The sequence below is a fragment of the Schistosoma haematobium genome, chromosome 7 (assembly GCF_000699445.3).
Source record: "Schistosoma haematobium chromosome 7, whole genome shotgun sequence".
Taxonomy (NCBI): domain Eukaryota; kingdom Metazoa; phylum Platyhelminthes; class Trematoda; order Strigeidida; family Schistosomatidae; genus Schistosoma; species Schistosoma haematobium.
This window is the reverse complement of record NC_067202.1, coordinates 6,090,340-6,107,114: the sequence shown is the minus strand read 5'-3', so window position 1 is coordinate 6,107,114 and position 16,775 is coordinate 6,090,340. Positions and strand designations below refer to the sequence as shown.

Genomic DNA, 16,775 nt, shown 5'->3' with positions numbered 1-16,775 from the left:
TTTTCTTTGATTTTCTCAATCTGCCACCGGGCATTCCACCTTCGATTGGTGATACATGCTACTTATATCTGTCGACATCAGTAACACACAACACACTACGTGTTTATGGCTAGTAATATGTTACTGAATAGATTATTTTTATGATTTTTTCCAACTTCCAACTTCAACAGTAACCCTCACAAACATAAGAAAGAAATATCACTATATCTCATATGACTTTAAGTTTATTCATATTCATTGCTTTTTCCGATTCATAGATGAGTGTTTTTCGAAATACATAATGATAGTTTCTTCATTAAAATTGGGTATTCGCACACGTTACTTATCCTGATTTGATATCCTGAGATAAATATTGTTTTATAACGATTCGTACATCATGACCTTGTCGTTGCTTTCTCGACCCTCTGTAGTATGAAAGTGAACCTTCCGAAAACTAATGAATTATTTAGTTATAACTACTATCAATAATAAAAGGAAAGAATCGACAGTCAATCATCGCCATTCTTATTGTGTATTTAATTTATAATCAAAGCAGTGAAGAAAAATAGACATGCTCATTAAAAAAGCAGATCAGTACGGACCATCTAAGTTACAACATAATGCTAAGGCGATCAGAAGATTACTTAACAATTTGTTAATAATGTTAAACTATCATTAATAATGTTAACCACGATTGCATTTTTACTAGTTCCGTCTTTCATACGATCTTGGCTCCTTTCTGATTGGTTTGCAATTGAAAGTCATGCGTTTGTCACTAAATATATATATACTGATTTGTACCATTTCAAGTTGTTCTGGTTGAACATCAAGTTTCCCTAACACTTCGTCTTCTCCCTGCATTGAAGGAGAATTGTCCAGGTGTTCTATGGCAGTTGCCCTTATCGAGTAAGCAACAAGACTGGCTCAATCGTTCCTTCACAAGCAAACATTCGGGACTGACAACCAAAGGACGGAAAGGTCTCAATTGCATGATACTCGATACACTGATACAAATATCTTGCTGTTATACTCTTGACTATTTCATTCATTTCGGCTAAAATGCTAGTCTTTCTCCATGTTATCCATGCTCATAACTTAACTAAGATGGGAAGCTGCGACTCGTGTAGTTAATCATTTTAATTGTACGAAAATAAATAACTCATGTATTATATTGGTAAAGTATTGTCAGTTGGTTAGTAAGTTATGATCAACACAGAGCTTGGGATAAGTATCTGTTAGCTCAAGTTGTCTTACCGCATATTAGCCAAATGAGATAAAACTGGGATGATGTATGGTGGAAACGATCGATAATAATGTTATAGTAATGACAACGATAAAGACTAAACATTGAGAATATGGTTCGCAAAAGCAGAATGACAAGATTTATGTAGAGGAATGAAAAATGAAGTTCAAGATATAGTATAAGATAAATAGTGAATGTATCTACGCTAACGTGAACGATTATCAGCCATATCATTCAACGTCTCCAACCACTGGTCTTGGCAATTGCATGGACCCTAATCACATAGTCTGCATCTACAAACATGGGTCAGATCCACAGTCAGTGATTTCATGAACTGATGACGAGTTTTTGGTTAGATAACCCCTAGCTTCCTTCCAACTTATTTCTACACCGGTTGATACAGCATATCGGCGTAGGTGATGGTCAGGGAAGCGTAACACATGTCCCAACCAGCTTAGAAAAAGAAAATTCACAGCCTAATTGACCGATAAGCACCACATTATACCATAAAGAGACTGAAGTTGAACTGTAGACCGACTGGATCAGAATGCAATAGCTTAATGATATTTTGCTAACAGCGGAATCCAAATCTTTGGATTCGAGATCCCAATGTGAAGTCATTAATGAATATCGCGGAATTAATTACATGAATTTTGTGTTAGCTGTTTAGTCTTCCGTACATTACAGTGGTTTCCCAATTTATGCTACTCTATGACAAATAACTAAATCATTTACAGAATACATCTTTAGACTAGTATCTAAGTATTTCCACTTTATTTGTAAGATTTTTTCTTATATTATTTCAGTTTCTACAAATGAAGATACGATGTCCTAGAAGTTAACCGTCTTCTTTGTTTTAGTTTGATCCTGTTAATCTAAATCTTCATAGAATCAAGGATTTTTGTAGTTCTCTGAATTCCGATTCAGATATTAGAATTGAATAAGATATATGATTAGTGTGCCATAAAATTAAGCTAAAATTAAGCTAACAACAATTTCACTAGTCCTTATACTGAATGTGGTGAAATTTATTGGAATCTAGATGGGTTGAAGTTTCTAACTTCCTACTCTATTGTTACTAATATGTAATAATTTACAATGACATGTAGAAAGTTTCAGATGAATCGAAAAATAAGTCAAGCCCTGGTACGGTCGAGAGTTGGGATAGTCCGCTCTCCTTCTCGAAATGCTTTCACATGGCCACGCGTATATAGCCTCTGCCACGGAAGTCCTACTCAATACCTTCTCGTGGCGGGGATGTTGTTTACAGAATTGAGAGGACGAAAATCGAATGTCCGGCGCTTTAACCGGATTCCAAACCAATGGTGCACATGGGCTCCAGTACTTTGAGGGAAAAAATAGCGTATGAACCAGTTGTTGGTCACCGGCTTCCATGGGACTGCATCTCCCTACGATGCTCACTACCTTGTGGATCAGACCTCCAGGTCGAAGGCTCGGGGTGTGGCCCCCTAAGAAAACCACTTATTTCGGTTCGGACACCCGGGCAGTATCACAGCCCTCACATATATCGAATGAGATTTGTGTGGCGCATATATATTTGATGCCTCCTTGTACCAATATCTATGTGTTAAAATACATAATAAATAAATAAATACAAACCAATATTTCTTTTAGAAATGTTATTATTATTATTTTTTTTTTAACCCTCAATGGTTCCTATCTTAATTTCATTCACTGTTATTGCAGGGGAATTCCATGTTGTATCCCCAACCAAAAAAAAATACATCCCAACATACACGTTAAAAGCATTTTCTTATACACTTTATGAACTATAAGACAATTAATTAATATCCTTGACTAGTCATTTTACTTGCCCAATCATGAAACTTTCCGAAGGTCAAATAACTTCAGACCAGATATCTGCTCAGCCCATTAAAACTATTCGGGGGTGGATATGATTGGATTGGTTAAGCGGGTGAAAAAATGATTGGTTAAATTCAACAACAACAACAACAAAAAATTGTGGGAGCCTGGATATATCCAATGTAAGTTTGTGGCACGTGTGCTAAATGTGTTTGTTTGTATCTATCTATATATATACATACATACATATATATACTGTGGTAAGTGGAATTGTTTACGAAATTAAAGAATGAACACACAGTTATAAATGGAACTATATTTAAACTCTAAGCAAAGGTAGTTTAGTAGACACACTTATTATCGACATGTTTATATATATATGTATAATGAGACCATTGAATTAGCAGCACTAAATGTGTATACATGTCATGCTTTTGAGTTGATGTCTGGATTGGTTGTCAAAATTACAAAAAAAAAACCATCTAATTTACTTAGCCTTGGCAAAATTTAGGTCATTTATTTGGTCTTATATATATATGTGTGTATGGTTAGTTGTACAGTTGTCAACAGTTTAAACTTAAGCGCACGTTATGCAATATTCATTTGGATTCATGGAAAGAACAAACAAACAATAAACATTATTATTATTATTACTAATCCAGGTTTATAATATAATATTAGAACATATGGTACTAAACCACAGTTTAATTGTGGTGTGTTGTTGTGTGTCATGAGTCATCATTATTCAATGCAATCACAATTTCTATCGTCATCATCATCATCATTATTATTATTAACAGACAGATCAAATATTACTCATTCTAATACTGATCTAATTATGGGAAATACTGTTCCGTCCTCTTTTCTTGAAATGAATTTAACCCAAACAACAAATGGTTTATTAAATAATAATAATAATAATAATAACAGTAATAACGATGTGGATTTGAATCGTCAAACTCGTGTAAATTTAACAGATGATAATTCACAATGTAAATCACCATTATGGATACCACCTGTTACACCATATACATTACTTGGTTTATTAAAACCTCATTTAACACAATCTAGTTTACTTGTTAATAACAATACAACACATCAAATACAACAACAAACAAGTAATGGAACAATTATAAATACAAAATTATGTGAAGATTCAATAGGACATCAACCATTTCAACAACAACAGTCTAGTTTAAAACAATCACAACAGCAAATCTCATCAATGTCTGCTTATCTTTCGGAACTTTTGAATCAATCTCAAACAACGATAACAACAACGACTAGTGGGAAGAATTCAGTTCATGGTGAGTTCAAATTGTTTTATTGTTATAGTATTTATTTATATTGATGTTTACATGTTAAAATCACGTCAAGTTCAAACATTTTGCCATTTACTTAGTAGGTGATTGTTACATATTAAAGTTTATGAACACGCATACCAACATTCCAAATGAGAATAAAAAAAGTAAATAGAGTGAAAGTTATAGCTTGTAATGATGACGTTTTCAGTGAAATTTATGCTCTTATATACAGTATTTACTCAAATAAGTAGACGAATAAAAAATGCCTGAAAATGCTCGATACTTCATGTATATTGAACATTGAAAAATAAAACACGCTGCAAAACCACACAGATATGTACTTTATCTCCTTATTGTGTTAAGTTGTAACAATTCCCATGTACTTTATAAATTGTATGCTGATAAATTATAAAATGACATTGTGCTTATTTATAGAAAATAGTGTCATTCGACAAACAATTAATATCTAAAGATAAATAGAAAGAGAGAGTCCTAGTTGCAAGTTGTGTTACTCATCTCAACAGTAAACCAGAGAAATCATCCATCAGCTTCCAAGGTATATAACACACAGTGACAACATCATTATGGGCATAGATCTGAGTAAACTTTCATTTGGCTTTTTTCTTTCAGTCATTTACTAATACACACCATAAAAAATACTCATTTTATTTTACTTTTAAACTGATGTATCTTAGTCGGAATTGGATGGATAGAATATGACCGATATATTATCATCCATAGGTTAGTCTATATAAATTTAAGTTACACCAACAATATAGAAGTTTTAAATTGTTCAGTGTAGGGAAATGTGAAAGATTACTTTTAGGTTGTATATTTCCACCAATTACACACTATTCTTCCTGAATAATTTTCTTTTCCAAGTATTATGATTGATTCTAAGATGATTTGTATTGGGTTTTTTTTTGTTAAACAGTTTTTCCGACATTAGGAGACTATAGTTGGTTTTAACATCGAATGTCTTCTGGGATTTTCAATATTCATAAGCTTTGTTATATTCATAGCTTCATTGAATGCACTGCGCTGTCTGGTTTGTAAATAAGTTGATGTAAAGCTACAGCTTGTCAAACTAATCTTAGTAATCTTATGTATTTTATCGGAATTATAGAGAGAGCTTTAAGGATCTTGGTAACGGTATATACGATATTAGAATTAATGATCAGATAGTATATTTATATAGAATTAATCTCGTTATTTAATTAGTAAGGTGAGTTTAGATCACTAGTTCAAATGTTTTGGTCGTATTTTATTTGTAAAATCTCAGCGGTTTTTTATTGAGCACTTCTCTGATATCAGTGTTGACCTGGAACAAGTGAAACAATGATAGGTTTATTCAATCACAGATGGTTATGTCAGCTTTGTATCTGTTGTCTGAAATTTCAAAAAGCACACCATTAGGTAGTTGAGGGTTGAATTATACATAATTTAAGATCGAAGCGAGTGGTCATCGTGTTATGGTTTTTTTTATGTCTATTAAATAAATAGTAAGGTGCCTTTTTAAAAGAAATAAAATCTCTCTACGTTTTACTCTCATTCACAAGGTTTATATCGAGACTTTTATTGTAATTATCATACTACGTTCCCTTTTCTGTTCCATGATATGTCATCACTTTGTTTTGGGTAGTCATCTCATTTTACTTGGATTTTACATTGACAAAACAAACTATCTGGTATTACATTTATGTTCTCGTAGTTTTTTTCCTTTGATGTATTCTTCAACTTCTATGCAGGCATATCTATTCTTAGTTTTGTTCCGATTATTTTTCTGGTCACTTTTTGATTTTGTTACACTATTTATGAACCATAAATGAAATATGTAGTGTTACTACATTGATTCTCATAGACAAACTTGATGAGTATTTTCGGGATATACATCAATTGTCATTGTTCGGTATTCCATCGGAGCCTCGATGCCTACACTGTTACTTTGAAGTATGCTGAAGTACTTTATAAAAGCTATTGTGGTACGGAAATATTTGACAAAGAACAAGTATACTCCAAGTGGCCTTGTTTCTCTAAGGATATTAAAAGATATTAATCCATAAAATTGAGAAACTTTTGTTCTCAATTGATTACGTTGTAGTTTAAGCTTCTTGGCTGTAAGATGCTCGAGATACAAGAAATCGATCATTAAATATATACTTGGCTAACATGACTTAAAGTCAATGACAGTGATGGATATGCATCTGTTTTTTTTTAAAATATTTTTCATTAGGAGGTATGTTAAGCTTATCCATTGTAAAGATAGTTACCATCCTAGACCAATGAGTACTGACTAACTGACAATCCTGTCAGCGATCAAACTTAAAATATTCAAGTCTCGTGGTAAACACGTTACTTATTGACTGTTGAATTGGTTAACTATTTAATAGTTTATGATTCCAAAATCAGCTATTTTTCATCAAAGCTTTGAACATGTTATCACTGCTCGAAATTTATTTGTTTCCAAGATATTTGATATTCTACTAATTCGTGGCCATTGTATTTTTCTCCATTTTTTTATCGACCATGATAGTTCGATGTGTGACAATGTTATTGTAGTCACGATATATATTTGTATTTTTCTTTATTTCCCTTGATTAATTTTATTTCTCTACTTTTTAAAAGATAAGGTGTTAATAATAGTCTTATGTGAATCCTTAGGTTCATATATGTAAACGGTCGTCTTCACTTAAATATTAGGAAATGTAATAAATTAGTATATGTTCCATTAATCATCGATTTTGTTTTTTTTCTTCATTCGCATTCCTTTTAAAACAATTTCAGCCTTATTACTGAACAAGATCTATGGGTATTGTTCGATTTTTCAGCTTAGATTATGAATTGATGTTAGTCAAATAGATAACCACGGAAAACTAGGGAGTAAGTGTTTCGTCATAGTACGGAACTTTTCAGTCGTGAATATCCACTAAACATTGGACTTCTAACGTTTAGGCACATCAATGAGCGCTTAATCCTTATTCATTGAGTTAGAATTCACTGATTTACATTTCTAACTTCAATTGATTTGCGATATTATATGATCATCATCCATTGGCATTGATCATACCTGTCTAAAGCCTAACATGATTTAACTCCATTGGTCATAGCTTCTCTTCCTTATAAATCAAACATTTCAATTATCATAAACTAGCATTCTAAAGTTGATTTTAATTATTCTATGCTATTTACTAGTTGAATTGTATCTAACAATTTATTAGTGCTATCAATGTTGTAATAAGTAAAGAGGTGCACTTAATTATGTAATATATTTTCTGTAACTCAATTAGCTAGATTGTCAAGTCGTAACTTTATATAAATGTACAAGACCCGACAGAAGTTGCTCTCAGTTAATTCAAGGTTACAATACAGATTAGAATTGTGAAATCACACGTATACTATATGTTGTTCTATTAAACAAGTATGAAGAGTTTGTTTTTTTGAAAGAGATATGTTAACTTCAATGAATTCTCAGTCAATCAGTCAGTAACAACGTAGAACTTCGTACGTACGTACATCAGTTCGAGTTGCCATACCACATTAGCACACAGATACAGTTGTCGATTCAAATCCCATAGTGATAGAGGTAGTAAAAGTATAAGCAGTAATCGGAAACATTAGAGTTTAAAGATGTTATTCAAGGAGTATAATCCAGTGAAATAAATTTGGAAAGCAAATAAAGGACATGAAGAATTCATAAGATTAGAATTTGGGAGAACATTAAGAGTGGATGCACCTGTGCCATTGCAAACGATTTTGAGCCATGTCATTCAGGGTCTCTAACAATCGGTTGCTATCATCTTGTGGTCCCCAACCAAGTAGTCTACACCTACTAACATGACTCAGTCCACTTGTCAGTGACTTTATGGACTTGTGCCATGTTTTGGTCTGGCCGCCTCAATGAATTCTAAAAGAGATCATCAGTTCTCATTTATTTTTTTAGCTGTTTGCAGATACATTTGAACTGAAAAATGAAGAAAAAACTGACTGAAATCTTGGTTTCATAACTTAAAGAGTGTATATATTTATATTGATAATGATAATGATGATGATGATATGGGGAATATTTAATCAATAAAATATAGTGTCATATGATCTAGAAACACAAATATAAACAAAATGGGAAAGAAAACGTTGACTTTTAAAAGTCCCGATTAATTTAAATCTACATAGAAACGATTCATACTACTGTTATTGTTGTCGTGTTATTTTAAACAGATCCAGTAAATATTATAAAAACCATAAGAAAATTGGGTTTGTTTTATATAAAGCCACAAACTATTACCAATCTTTTCTATGTACCAAATATTCTCTCTTTTTAAGGTGTATTTTATAAAAGTCTCTTTGACCCCCCTTGATCCATTAATTCACTTTAATGATCTTTAATTTGACATCTACATAAAATTTTGAAGCAAATATAAAAATAATTGGGAAAGTGTTAAATAATTTAACATTTCAGTTTTGATATGACTGGTGGCTGTTATATAGTGCACGCAGTGTCGAGTCACCTAGACTGGTGGCCACATTGCAACATGATCGATAGCATTCGATCTGCACTAATAAGGACTAGACAAGCATGACATTGATCACCACCCAGTGATCAATCAATTGTGAATGTGTAAATGTATTTACACGGGTGAAAAAAATCATTCATATGTCCTGCTTACCGTATTTTCACTGCTATTTTTTTCTAACATTGAATCACAATATAAGTTTCTGACATTTTGTGCCTTGACGTTTAACTCACTTAAATTTTCAAATCAGTATTTTCAGAATGGAGATTTGTGAAGATTGTAGTAACTTTAATAGTTAAATTTATGAATCGATCTAAGCTAGACTACCATTGAATATCTGAAAGCGCTGGACGGCCGTCTCGTTCTAGTACGGGACTCCTCAACAGTGCTCATCTACGATCCCGCATGAGCGACGCAAACATTTAACTTCTAGACCACTGAGCTATCATCTAATGGTGTTAATATCTAACTTGAATCGATCCATAATCTTGCGCAACCCTTCGTCCATTGTCTGAGATGGATAACTGTCTCCACTCAACACAAAGGTAGTCTAGTTTAGATCGACTCATGAATTCAACTATAAAATACAGTACCTACTAACTTTCTAAGTATAGGTTTATGTACTTGACTTATAACCATGGGGCTTTTGTAAGATGCAGTAAACTACTAAACTAATATAATCTAAAATACAATGTATTGTGTATAACTGACTGCATGTATGCCTGAACACCGACTATCATGACGCGCAATACTGACTACTGTTGGGGATGGTTAGAAGAAAGTTAGGGGCGGCCAAACCAAAACGTGGCATCAGTCATTGAAGTTATTAACTTCTAGTCTTAGCCATTTTGGTAGATGCAGACTACTTGATTGGGGTCCGCGTGACTATCGTAACCAATGGTTGGAGACTCTTGGTGACATGGCTCAGAATCGATTACAATAGCGTCGGTGTATACACTCTGTCCTCCCTTAAACTATGAGATTAAAATTGCTTCATATCTTTCTACGAACTAATTCTTCCTGTACTATATCCTTATATGCACTCTTTCTTCTATATATTACCACCACTGAATTAACTACTTCTATGAATCCGGTGTTCATTTTGTTGTGCTAATGAGGTATGACAGCTTGGATCGATGCATATATGTGTCTGATCCTCCGTTGTTGCTGACTGACTGCATGTATGCATGAATTGATGAGTTCTATTCTTAGCCTAGTTTATATATATATATTTTTTCACAATTGATTGATCACTGGGTGGTGATCAATGTCATGTGTATCAAGTCCTTCTTACTGAAGATCGAATGCTATCGACCAGTGGTCAATCAATTGTGATTACATCTCAGTCCCACAGGAGGTCGGTCGCGGCACGGCTAGCTCAGTGGTAACGCCTCTGACTGTGAAGCTGTGTGATACAGGATCGAATCCGCCAGGGAGCACTAGTTCCATCACGATTACAGGTACACCTTGCTCACGAGTGCCAAGTAGCATGAAACCCAGGTTCAGGGTTTCCTGTCGACTACTTCCAACCACCATCTAATATATATTTTTTATTCATGATCATTTTCACATATCCCATTGAAAAGAAGAAACAAAACAAAAGAAAACAGTAACCAATTCACATTTATTTCCCTATTCAACAACATTAAAATTTTCATAATCAAAATAAATGAATAATGTCGAATTTCTCTTTTTTAAATTTCTCTTTTGTTTTCTTCTGTAAACATACACTGTAAAATTTGAATTCTCAAAATCTAGCCAATTATCTTCAGCCTATATATATGTATATATTCTATTATCGATCTTTGTCACGTGACACAGACTTGGTAACTATCTATGGGGGAGGGAATGATGAAAAACTCTTACTGATTGATTCTTTCAATAATAAATTCAACTAAGAGTATATAACTGACTATATAATCTATTCAACATATAACTGTGATGTATATAGACTTTTTTTTCCAAATATCAGTTTTTGGTTATCTCATAATAACAATTGTGTTACTATGGTGTATGTTACTTATGCTAACAGATATAAGTAGTATAAGGAAATCAAAACATGACATCGATGCATGAAACCATTAACTTTTGATGTAAACTAAATGAACAGGTGTAGATATTCTAGTTGAAAGTTATGTGATAATTAGAAACTATAGTTGAAAGTGGTTGAATCGTATAGCCAATGATCGATCTTAATAGATTAGTTGTATTTATTTTCCATCTCCCATTAAATTCATATTCATATCAAATACTATGTTAAATAAGACTGACGCCGTTAGCTACTTCATTGAGTCATTTTGATATTTTCTATTGATTGCTTTCAAAACTACCTGTCATAAAATGGAAGAAAAACTGCATCATGTGTCGAATTATTCAGTCTAATAGTGGTCACATCTTAACTGGTTCAGAAGAATTTCATCCGTTGTTAGGATTAGACAGATAACTTGATTTTATTAGCATGTAAAGTTTGTGAATATTTGTCCAATCTGAAGATAATTTACGTGAATATGTACTGTTTCATACTGGGATAAAACAGTCAATCATTTCTTCATGGTTTTAAATTGATTTTTTTAAAAGTCAGTCAGTCCGTCAGTAACAACGTAGAACTACATACATCAGTTCTAGTTTTCATACCATGATTTTCTAAGTGAAGTTAATCAGTGATGAAGACCATTTTCAAAAGAAAAATTTTACAACTATGGGTTAGCATTAAATGATCAGTTAATGTAATAAAATTTGATATTCATTGTAAAAAATAAAAGGCGTTTGAAGTATATTTCTAGTAAGAACAATATCATTAAGTAATGATTCAAGTAGGTATATAAATTGTTATTGAGTGTGAAGTGGAACGTGATGTTCATTAGTTAGTCAACTGAAACTTAAGCACCTTTATTTTCTATTTATTATTTATTTATTTAAACACATAAACATTGGTACAAGGAGGCACGAAATAGATATGCGCCACGTAAATCCTTCGATTTATATGAGGGCTGGGATACTGCCCGGGTGCCCAGACCTTTATTTTCTACAGTACTTTTAATGAGTTTGCAGAAAACCCTTTGAATGCTCAAAAAGAATTTAATTTAATTGTTCATTTTGTTCTTAATATTTTGGATAAATATTCTTAGAAGTAAATCGTGGTGAATGTTCAGAATGAGTTCTGTTCATCAATCTAGTATTTAGGTTAATAAACAGCTGTTGATTAGTTATTTGTTATCATCCATCAAGTTAACAGAGACAGTTTACTTTTGTAGCATATTTTTTTGTGTGAGTATGCGTCTGTGTGTCATTATGATGCTGATACGAAATACATTTGATATGTATTCGTTTACTGAATACATGCTAATGTACTTGGTATTGAGCCATACTGTTTGTGATGAAGGATAGTCATATTGTCGAAGTACATGGGATATGGGGAAGGTTCAAATTTTCGATCGATTGGTTGAAAGTTGTATATACCTTAACAGATAAGCCGCTCGTTGTCAGTCTAATCTTGCATAACACATAGTTCTAAACGAATGAAAAATTAGACTATTAACTTGCCTGGGGTGGATAACTATGTCATACGCTACACGAAATGAACTCCACTCGTCACAAATGCCCACTAAAACTTCAGAAGTAGCGTCTTAAAATTCGCCATCAGTGAACACATGATTGTTATTAGTATAGAGGATTTGTGGAGATTGTAGTATTTTCATAGTCGGAATCACAAACTGATCTTAGTTAGACTGCCATTAAAAACCTGAGAGCATCGGACAGCCGTTTCGAATTAACATGGCACTCCTCAGCAGTACGCATCCACGACCCCGCACGTAGAGTCGAGCCGAGGACTTTCGTTCTCGTATGCTAATGCTTGTTATCCAGATCACTAAGCCGGCATCTAGCGATGGGGAAATATAAATTCGTTCAATCCAAGATCTTTTGCAACCCTTCATTCATTGCTTGTGGTGGATAAATACTTCAAGTATAAATGAATCAAATAAAGGCCAGCTTGAACCGTTATTTATGACTTGTAAGGTATTCTACTAATGGACTATGTGCATCAGTTTATTCGCTATATACTGCCATTTATCTATAATTATTTTAATACTGACTATTTCATTGATACCACCGCAATCAGTGGTCTAACATATCAGGTAATTTGCTTCAGAATCGGTCACAATAGCGCATTTCATATACCTTTTGTATTGCAATATTTATACACACTTTTTCATTATACGTCTTCAAAATATATTCACACTGACTCGTCTTTCTCATTGTCATTGCTACAACAATTTTTTCGACTCCTTTACTGTTTATCGTGTAAATTTTCATCTCGTCATATTTAAAGTGATATGATAACCTGGTTTGAGGAACATGTTCACCAGACTATACGTTAATTATGAGTACATGAATATAAACAGTATTGATTTTATCAATTTGTCACCAAACAATAATCAATATTATAATGAGTCGTATCTAATCCTAGTGATGGTCGAATTTACTTAATTCAAGAATGAAATTTACAGATTAAACATTAGCAGTAAGACACCATAGTTTCTTTATTTTAGGTGTTCAATTTTTGAAGATGATGGTAAAAGGAGTATCTTCATTTAGGTCTCTTAAAGTTTAGATGTATGTTTGCATTCTCATGAAAATGCACACTTTTTATGAAATGATGAATAGTGTGCTTAATAGATGATCTGGTTGTTTATGTTTTATGTAAATAATAATAAAAATTCACTTAGAATATTTTCTGCATGGTAAATGGGAAACATGGAAAGAAGAGAAAAGGTTTAACTTAATAGACTGTTTATTCCAAATAAGACAACATCATTGAATTATTCTGAGTATTTACAAAAATTCCTTTACATCTTTATCGTCTTCTATTTGCATTTATTGATAGGTTGTTTTGTAAAAGTACACATCGAAATTTATTCCTATTATTATTATTATTATTATTTCTTGATATTGTTCATTTAGAAATTATACGGCACATCAATTGAGATAATACGTTTATCTCGACAACTTGCATTTGTCCGTCGCTGCTTCTCTACTCTTCAATATTAATAATTATTAATTATGAGTAAATTGAAGCTAGATCACCATGGAAAACCTGGAAGCACTGGACGGCCGTTTCGGGATCGTGGATGTGCATTGCCGAGGAGTCCCATACTAGGACGAAACGACCATCCAGCGCTTCCAGGTTTTCCATGGTGGTCTAACTTCAATTGACTCATGACTTCAATCTGTGAAAATTCTAAAATCTCCACAAACCCCTTCTGATAATTATTAATTACACTAGATAGTAATAATAATAATAATAATCGTGTTGGTATTTGTTGACATTGTGTTGTTAGTCAATAATGTCTTTTTTATAGTATATTTATCATGAAAGACAATGATGATTCATCTGTACATAGTAGCAGTAGTAATCATAACAATAGTAGTATTAGTAGTAGTCATAGTAATGACCTTCATTTTTTGTTTTATCGGCTAAGCTTTCTAATATAACACAAATAAAGTAAATAACAGGAGTGATTTATTGGTAAGTTTGTACTTTTTAAATGCGTGAGCTTTAAAAGGACATGGTACATATATATGTTATGCACGGATAGATGAGTCATAAATGGATTTGGAGAAAACAACTTACACACATACACATACACACACACACACACTACATACTACAAATATGTCAGTGCAGCCAAAAGAGACTGGGAATGTCTGTTATTAGGTCAACTCTCTCGACCTTATTAATAAAATTGTGTTTATATGCCTCTTTTTAAAAAGTGTGTGTGTGTGTTTGTACATTGTAATTCTCTCTCATATGTTCGATCAATGCATGGTGATGGGAAAAGGAGAGAGAGGTATGATGTATTGGATATATCTCTGTCATGGAAGCGGTTACCAGCTTGCTTGCTTGTTTGTTTGTTTATCCTACAATATGTTATTTTGTATTTTTAATGGTTCTTTTTGTTTTAACCTTCCTTAGGTGTAATTAATTGTTTTCACTTTGTGTAAATATTGTCTATATCTAGACTATCATTAAGATCAATTGAAATTGTTGTACAAGGAAAGAGAATTACCATATCTCTTTTTTGTTCTTACCTTTTCTGCGGGATTAGTAGAAATAGTGATTGGTAGTATACACACGTTAATTGTGTATACACATATATACAGTACTTATTTTAAAGCTGACAACAGATTCATTAAATTGGCGTCGAACTCTAGAATATATTATTGCATCTCAACTGTCTAACTTTTTATAAGCAAACATTGCTTACTATAAAACGACCTTGTTAAATTGTTCTTTTTTGTCTGTTTATCTCTCTATTTTCACCTGTCTGTTTATTTATCTTCCCTGGTAGTAATAGTCTTGTTTGTCCACCAATCAGTATATCATAGTAATAATGATGACGATGTGGAGGGGTGGGGAAATGTGGAAGACAACATGATTATTCGTCATTAACTCTTTGGTGTTTACAACAGTGTCAGTTTTGTTTATGTGCTGACAAATTCTCATATGGGCGGTTATGCTTAGATTATTGTTTTAGTTGAAGTCGTTCCTTGTTTTAACATTGTAATGAGACAGAATCATGTTTATATTGATTGTTATGGGAAGTAGCAAAATAGATCTTGAGATTGTGGGTAGATAGATAGATAGGTGGGCAAATAGGTGAATGATTAATAATAGTAGTTATTTTGGTGAAATTTTGTCCACTGAGCTGGATAATTTAGTTGTGTAACTTTCATTGTTCTTAACAGTATCATCAGCATAAACTTCAGATAGAAGCGAAGTCCTGTCAACTTCGATCCTAGATTGGTTATTGCTGACCTTTAACTTATCATTTTATGCATCTTCGTTTTGATTGTATCTCCCTTTGATCCGATTCTTGATCTTATATTTGTCCATGATCTTCCTAATTGGCTGATAAATCGGATCGATTTCGATATGTTTATTGATTGATGGCTGATTTTAGTGTCATGTTTCTAAAAACTCTCTGATGTTCTTAGTAATCATATTGACACTGGTAATAACATTTATTATAGACAAGGATTACAAAAGAAAGCAAGGAAATTTCTTATTCTACTCTCATGAATTAATTAACGTTTATACGTATAAGACCGAAATTTGGTGGACTAGAGATTATGATTAAATTCAGAATGAATGTTTTTTCTACGAATTCTGTTGTTCTTAAACTGTTCAGAGAAGGAAAAACATACAGAAAACATTAAATGGTTGACAGAATTTTAAGCTTGCTGTCATTTCACAATTCCATAAGAGTGATGAGCATCTTGTTGGGTCGGCTTCCGGAGAACTTCAACGGAGCCTCCAGAGGCCCAGAAAGGAGCCGAAGGGCCCTAGTCAATCAGAGTATGATGGAGCGTTCGAGAATTCCAGCGTGGCGTGCTACCATTGGTCGGTAGCACAATATGACGTTAACGGATTGGCTGAAATAAGATGTTGATTTAACAGACGCCAACATCTATAAATACCCTTGATTTTCTGTACTAAAATGAACCTGGGGATAAAGTGTTTTCTCTCATACTTGTGTCTTCTTTCTGGAGTTCAAGTCGCTGTGTAGTTCTAGTTTGCGGGTTACGGGAATAGCTTAGGATTCGTATATAGCGTTCAACCTACACGACTTATCACATCTAATATACTAATTCAATTCGTTGATATGTACTAATGAATATAAAACCGTGATTCGCGTCTTGAAATCATATTTGACCATATACAAAATTCATAAGAAGTATTGTGTCATCCGAGTTAGTGACCACCATATAATTGTCAATAGATCTTCACTTCACGATAGCAGCTACGTTTGAGTTCTTTAAAAGTGTACACCTATGGTACAATATAATTTCGAAACCAGAACCATTGGGTATTAAGGTGGCCACGATAACGTTGACCATTCGATCGGATTTTAC

At 33.0% G+C, this 16,775-nt stretch overlaps 1 protein-coding gene across 1 annotated transcript in view; it reads left to right on the top strand.

The window, feature by feature from the left end:
- Positions 1–3,244: 3,244 nt before the first annotated feature.
- FOXP1 (Forkhead box protein P1) overlaps positions 3,245–16,775 on the top strand; it is a 103,254-nt gene continuing 89,723 nt past the window's right edge. The window contains exon 1 of the mRNA XM_051208408.1: positions 3,245–4,353. Within this exon, the coding sequence (XP_051064303.1) occupies positions 3,777–4,353 (577 nt within the window). The 5' untranslated portion in view covers positions 3,245–3,776. The remainder of the gene's footprint in view (positions 4,354–16,775) is intronic.